This window comes from Choloepus didactylus, chromosome 26 (genome assembly GCF_015220235.1).
Source record: "Choloepus didactylus isolate mChoDid1 chromosome 26, mChoDid1.pri, whole genome shotgun sequence".
NCBI classification, from domain to species: domain Eukaryota; kingdom Metazoa; phylum Chordata; class Mammalia; order Pilosa; family Megalonychidae; genus Choloepus; species Choloepus didactylus.
The window spans coordinates 8,964,550-8,971,643 of record NC_051332.1 but is presented as its reverse complement, the minus strand read 5'-3'; the positions used below and the strand labels follow the sequence as shown (position 1 = coordinate 8,971,643).

Below are 7,094 nucleotides of genomic sequence, written 5' to 3'. Positions count from 1 at the left end.
GAAGAGAAAGGAGAGGCTAGTAGATGTCACCATGTGCCTTGACACATGACAAGCTAGGGACTGAGGGTTGCTGGCAGCCAGCCCAAGTGACACAGTCTTCAGGGAGAAAGCATCATCTTGACACCTTGGTTTGGCCTTTCTCTTAGCCTCAAAACTGTGAACAAATAAATTCCCACCATTTAAGATGAACTGTTGCATGACATTCACTTGAGCAGCCCAGGAAATGAGTGGGGGGCTGCTATTTCAAATACCAAAAATGTGGAAACAGGTTTGGAATTGTATCATGGGGAGAGGTTGGAAGAATCTTGAGGTACTGGAGAGAAAGGCCCAGATTGCTTTGAAGAGACTGTCAATAGAAATATGGATGCTAAAGGTATTTTCCAATGAGGCCAGAAATGGGTGGTTTGGAAAATTCTGAGCCTATGCAGAGCAGGGTTTCATGGGAGGGTTTGAGCAAACATGGATCCCATCAGCCACTTCCATGCAAGTCAGGATTGGAGGTGCAGCTACCCAGGAAGGTTGGGACCCTGTGAACTACAGGCAAAGCTGGCAAGGTTTTTGTAAGATTTGTAGGAATGAAACAACTGCTAGCCTGGACTAAAAAGGACAGTGAAGGGACAAATTGAAGGAAGAATGACTTCAACAGCAGAACCATGGAAACTGAGGTCTAAAGCAAACTAACATCCCTGGACCAAGAGAGCAGGCCTTCCACCCCATTGTTCAGGGAGGGTGCTGCCACCCTACTGCTCAGCAAGGGTGGGGCCTGCACCTCAGTATTCTGGGAAAGCCCAGCCACTGCATAAGCACTTAGAAGGGGTGGGCCTGCTGCCCCATCAGGCCTGGAGAACAGACCATTGAGTCCCAGGTGACTCTCAGAGCTTGAGATCTAATGGAACTTTCCCTGCTGGGGTTCAGAATTGTTTGGGACCTGTGACCCTGATTTCCTTCCAATTTCTCCTTATTGGAATGGAGATGTCAATCCTATACTTGCTCTGCAATTGTATATCAGAAGCAGATAACTTGTTTTCTAGGCTTTTCAGGTCCACAGAGGGGCCTGTGCCCCAGGACACACACCACCCATAACCAATTTTGATGAGACTTTGTACTTAGCATTGTTACTGAACAAACTTGACACTTTTGGGATATTGAGATGGAATGAATGTTTGCATGTAGAAAGAACATGACTTTTGGGGGTCCAGAGGGTGGAGCGTAGTGGTCTAGAGTTGTATGTACCCCAGAAAAACATATTCATAAACCTAATCCATTCCTATGGGTGTGGATTCATTTTAAGTAAGATGTTTTCATGAGGCAACTTCCGTTAAGATGTGGACCACTTTAATTAGAATGGGTCTTAATCTAATTACTAGAGTCCTTTATTAGAGGCTGAAATTCAGACAGAGAGAGAAAGCCATGGAAGCCAAAAGCTGAACAACAGAACCTGGAAGAGAAAGGAGAGAACAGGAAATGCCACCATGTGCATTGCCATGTGACAAGCTGACTGAGGGTCACTGGCAGGCAGCCTCAGAAGGCCACAATCTTTGGGAAGAAAGCATTGCCTTGATGATGCATGTCCTTGATTTGGACATTTTCTTAGCCACAAAGCTGTGAACAAATAAGTTTCCTCTGTTTAAGTTCACCCATTCCTGGCCTGGGCAGAAAATCCTTGTGATCACTGAGCTGCCACTGCACAAATCCCCATGGCATGGGGCTGTCCCCATGCAGACCCCGGGCTTCATGCAGCACCTCTTATGGCTGGGGAGAAAGAGGGCAGGGGCTCAGTGGAGGGCGGGTCTGGACTGAAAATCCCTGCCTGTGTCTCCTGAGGGCCCATCACCCTCTCCCCTTCCCCGGAGCTCAGGGCAACAGCGCCAGTGCCCAGGCCCAGCCCGGGCCAGCTCCGGAACAGCTCAGACAGGCTCAGTCTCCCACCCTCACTCGTCTCCTCTACTCCTGTTGCCACCCCAGGGTGGCCCCGGTTCTTTCTATCCTGTGCTCCTGCAGCGGTGGTGCAGTGTGGGAGTCTCTTGACTGTGGGATCCTGAGCACTTGCTGTCACTCATTCTTTCTGAGTTTCAGGTGCCCACAGTCAGAGCTGAGAAAAACTATGGGGTCCCACAGGAACTTAGGTGTGACTCCTGATGGCTGCAGACCTAGCCCACTTCCTGCTGTGGCCCCCACCCCAGGCCATATCCAGTCATCTCACAGAGCCCCCCAACCACACAGCACGGTGGGTAAACAGCACCTTGTGAAATGCAAATCTTACCATGTCTGTGCTCCTAAACTCTTCAGGGCTCCCTACTGCTCTGGGCAAGAACTCACTTCTTCCTAGGTCCCAGGGGCTTCTGCTCATCTGCATCCCCAGGCCATTCTCCCCAGGGCCTTGGCATGTGCCACAGCTGCCCTCGGCGGCTCTGCACAGGCGGCCCCTACCCCACACTTCTCCCTCTTTTAGGGCGTTTCACATTCATCTATGAGATTCTGGAGTCTGCCTCCACCACAGGCCCAGAAGCCCCTCCAGGGTGGGGCTTGCCTGGGCTGTGTTCATGGAGGACCCTCGGCGCCCAGAGCCAGTGAGGGAGGAGCCAAAAGAGGGGAGCCCCAGCAGGGACTCAGGCAGCTCCAGCTGTGGCCCTGGCCTGAAGGTGGGGGACCGGGACCTCAGGTCACCAGGGGATGGCCTCTTCCCCCTGCCAGGGATCTCAGGGAAGACAGGTGTGTCCCAGCGACCCCTGCTGAGCCCCCCTATTCATCTCGCCCTGCAGCCTGACCCCGAAACCGCCCTTCTGGGGGTGGCACCAGGTCACGCAGGCTCCTTGGACCTCGCCCTACAAAGCCCCCGTCCTCCCAAGGGCCGGGCGTGCCATTCCGGGTTCTTCTTTCCTTCTGGTCATTTCTACCGTGATGTACCTGCTTCCCCATCTTGCTGTTCAGCGGCTCCCTCCCAATTTGGGGCAGGGGTGTACCCCACCCACTGACCCACGCCTCCATGGCGGCAGGCTTTTCAGTAGTTTCCTAAATTCGTGTGGTTTATAAAAAAGCGTAATTGTTCATTCCAGGGAACTCATTCCGCAGGTGGGACAAGGCATTGGGCCGCGCTTCCCTCTCCATTCTGACGTCCAATTGTCCTGGCAATGTCGGGCGGATACAGGTGATGGCAGGTCCGAGGACACGCAGCGCTTCGGGGTCCTGGGGGTCCTGCACGCTCCCTGGGGCGGCCCCACCCCTGCGCCCCCGAGAGGGGGGACTTTACTATCCCCAGTTTAAGTCAAGGGGCGACCTGCCTGACTCAAGGGCACACACACTGCTTGTAACTGGCGCAGCTGGGATTCGAACCGCGGCTCCGTGATTCGCACACTCTTCGGGAACAGCGCGGCTGAGGCCACAGCAGGTACGCCCACCGCGAGAGGCGCAGGCAGAGGAAAGCGCTCACACTGCGCAGGCGCGCTCGGAGTCTGCGCCGACTCCGTCGGGTGCGGCGGGCTCCTCAGATACTTGGATTTTTTTAAGATGGGGCGGGGAAAATGTAGAGGGGCGGGGCTAGCGTCGTTCTGGGACACTGCCCCCCGCAGGGGCGGGGCGAGTGCCGAAGAGGCCGGGCCGTGGGCGGGGCGAGCCTCCCAGAGGACGCAGGGAATGAGACGCTTGGCGGTGCGTAAGCGGGGTAAGCCTCGCTCTAGAGGACGCAAGGGGTGGGGTACGCATCCGTTGGGGGTGGGGTGGCCGGCGGTGGACTATGGCGCTTTACGACTGACGTCAGAGGAAGCGGGCACGTCGGGTAGGGCGCGCCGGCGGCAAATACGGCGCGCTATGGCTGATATCTGAGGGGGAGAACCTTGGGCAGGGTGAGACTCGTTCTGCAGAACGCAGGGAATGAGGCGTGTGGCGGTGTGTGGGTGGGGCGAACCTCTCTCTGGAGGACGCAGGGGAAGAGGCGCGTGGGAGTGTGGGGACGTGGGTGGGGCGAGCCTCGCTCTGGTGCACGGAAGGGGCGATGCATAGGTTGCCAGGGCGGGGCGCGTCGTGTGGGACGGGTCAGCAGCGGAATACGGCGCGCTTTGGTTTACGTCAGAGGGAACATCTGGCGGGGCGGGCTGGTGGTGGATTACGGCGCGCTACGGATGACGTCAGAGGGGCTGGCGCGTCGGGAGGGGCGGGCAGGCGGCAGAATACCGGGTGCTATGGTACGGTCAGAGGGCTCGGGTGGGGCGGGCCGGCGGTGAACTATGGCGCACTATGAGTGGCGTCAGAGGAGTGGGCCGGCGGCGGAATAGACGCGCTACAGCGAACATCAGAGGGGGCTGTCGAATGGGATGGGGCCCTCTGCGGTGACGTCAGAGGGGGTGGAAGTATCGCAGCGGCGGCCGGGCGCCATGGAGCGCTACGTGGGCGTCCTGGAGGTAGCCGGGGACGGGACCCGGCAGCAGGAGCGGCACTACCAGCTGCTGTTGGCGCTGCAGAGCCTGGTCAAGGAGCTACCCAGGTTCGCGGCGAGGCGGGCGGCGGCGGGCCGAGGCCGGGGATCCGGCTGGCCTTTACGTCTCCCCGCCCCCCCCCCCCCCCCCACTGGCAGCTCCTTCCAGCAGCGTCTTTTCTACACCACGCTCAGCGACCTGGACCTGGCGCTGTTCGACGGCACCGTGTTCGAGATTGTGCAGGAGTTCTTGGAAATCCAGCATCTGACAGAGAAGTCTGTTGAACCAGTGTCTTCGGCTGCAGAATGAGCACCGAGGTGCGGGGCGGGAGCGCAGCCTGGATTCACACCGCGGTGGTTTCTCCAATCTTATTTTACACTTAGTTGTATGGTTCCCTTTTAGCATGACTTCTAGAAACCCCCACCCTTTCCCAGGAGCGTGGAGCTCGGTGTTAGGTCAGCCCTCTTTGGCAGACCCCGGAGGCGGCTGTCCGCGGGGCCGCAGTGGCTGGACATCTGTCCGGCGCCCCTTGGGGCCAGACCCTACACTGGCTGCGCATCAAATTCCCTCGTGTTGCTCCCTGAGGGACCTTCCGAGACCCGAGGGGTTTCCCAGCTGAGACACCCTCAGCCAAAGTCTTGTGCCTTGGCCCCTCCCAGGCATCCCCAGTTGGCAGCCCCGGGAACCCTTCCTGCGAGGAATTTAGGGCAGCCCCCCTGCCCCATCAGGTTTCTCACCTTTGTTATTTTCTTTGTTTCTAATTTCTAATTATAGAAACATTTATAAAAACAAACATTTAGAAAAAAATGAATAACGTAGCAAATACGCATATGCTCTCCACTTGGATTCAGTAGTTAACACTTTGCAATGTTTCTTTACATCCCCAAACACAGGACATATATAGCGCTTTGCCATGCATCTTCATCATTCCTCTAGACTTGGGTTTCCCACCAGATACTCTTGACATTTGTGGCTGGATAAGTTTTTGTGGTGGGTTGTTGCCCTGTATGTTGTAGAATCTTAGCAGCATCCCGAGTCTCTGCTAGCTAGATGGTAGTGGTACCCACAGAAGTGACAACCCAAAATGCCTCCAAACAACTCTAGGGGGCACCGTTTCACTAGAACAAGAACCATTTTCTGTGCAGCAACAAGCGAGTAGCCTCCTGGGAAGTCAACCACCCCAGGTGTCTTCTGACCAGTTCTCTAACTTTTCTCAAAGGATCATTTGAAATTAGGGGATCCAGTGTCAGCTCTGGCACTGCACTTGGTTTCTTTGGTTTCTCCTTTTCTAGAATAGTTCCCCAGCACTGATCATGGCACTGCCCTCTTGAGAATCCAGGGCATTTCCCTTCTGGATCTGTTGGATTCTTTCTTCATGGGGTCATTTTACCTGCTTCTGGGTTCTCTTCTGTGTTTCCTGTAAACTTGGGGGCAGGGCTCCAGGCCTGGATAGAGGCAGTTAAACATTTGTGGCAAAAATTCCTCCTGCTGATGCAAGACTCTTTCACCTCGGGGGGCAGGTGACACCCATCTGACAGGATCAGTGTTTCTTTCAGAAATGGGTGCTGCATTTTATGAAATCCTTGAGATGATCACAATGGTGAGCTACACGGATTAGCTTTTGAATTCCTGGAATAAGCTGCACTCCTGGGATCAATTCTACTCAGTAGTGATGAGGGATCATCTTTTCATTGGATTTGACTTGCTCAAATCTTAGGAACTTTTGCCTTTGTGTTCCTGATGGATAGAGGTCTTTAATTGTGTTTTCTTGAAACGTCTTTGATTTGGGCTGCAGGGTAACGCCAACCTCAGGCTGAGTTGGGAAGTGTAGCTTCCTCTGGAAGTTTGTGTGGTGGTTGTCTTTGCGTGCAGTTCACAAGCTGAAAGCCCCCAGCCCAGGGTTCTCTTTGTGCCCAGATTGTCCCTTTTGGCCAGCTCCATGATCTGACATTCCTGCTGTGCTTTGAGTGTTTCCTTACTCTCTGACCCAGGACTGAATCAGGCTCATCTTTTCTGGTTGTAATCTGCCCCAGCCTGGGAGTCGGTCACTTCTACGTGGAGCCCTGGTTCCCTTTAGTGGGAGGTTTTGCTACTACTTGCCCCTCCACAGGCTGGGCCGGGTGTCAGTGCCACTAGCAGAGGGTGCCAGTGCCCGGGCTGCCCTCTTTCCCCAGCGCCCGTCTGAGGGAGCAGGTGCTGAATGGCCATCCTTCCTTCCTTCCTCTCTCTGCCCTTGCTGGTGAGTACTGAGGCCAGGCCCATCCTGCCCAGTGAACACGTGCGGGACTCTGCTCCCCTTGGTCGCCCACCCAGGGGGTATCTGTGAACTGACCCGGGGTTTGCAGCTGCATTTGATAAACAGCAGGGGATGGTGCCTTCCCTGCTTTCATCTCTTTCCTCTTGTGCTGCCTCCACGTGGAGCCCTGAACCAGGTGACGAGGCAGGTACTTTCTTTCCCCACTGTTTGTGGAGATGTTCAAGCTCGGATCTTGGTTTCAAATGCATTTAATGTGATAAAGGACATCACAGGTGTATACAGAATGCCAGGAAACAGGATGTTGAGGAAGGCCGGATTCAATTTGCAAGTATTTTGTTGAGAATTTTTGCACCTATATTCATTAGGGAAATATGCCTGTAGTTTTCCTTTTTTGTAGTATCTTTGCATGGTTTTGGTATTAGATT

At 54.9% G+C, this 7,094-nt stretch overlaps 1 protein-coding gene across 1 annotated transcript; it reads left to right on the top strand.

Moving 5' to 3' along the window:
• The first annotated feature begins 4,248 nt into the window (after positions 1-4,248).
• Positions 4,249-7,094, top strand: LOC119520822 (protein DGCR6-like). Its single transcript, XM_037818724.1, has 2 exons — positions 4,249-4,480; positions 4,571-7,094. The coding sequence occupies exons 1-2, from the start codon at positions 4,311-4,313 to the stop codon at positions 4,719-4,721; spliced, it is 321 nt and encodes a 106-aa protein (XP_037674652.1). The 5' UTR covers positions 4,249-4,310; the 3' UTR covers positions 4,722-7,094.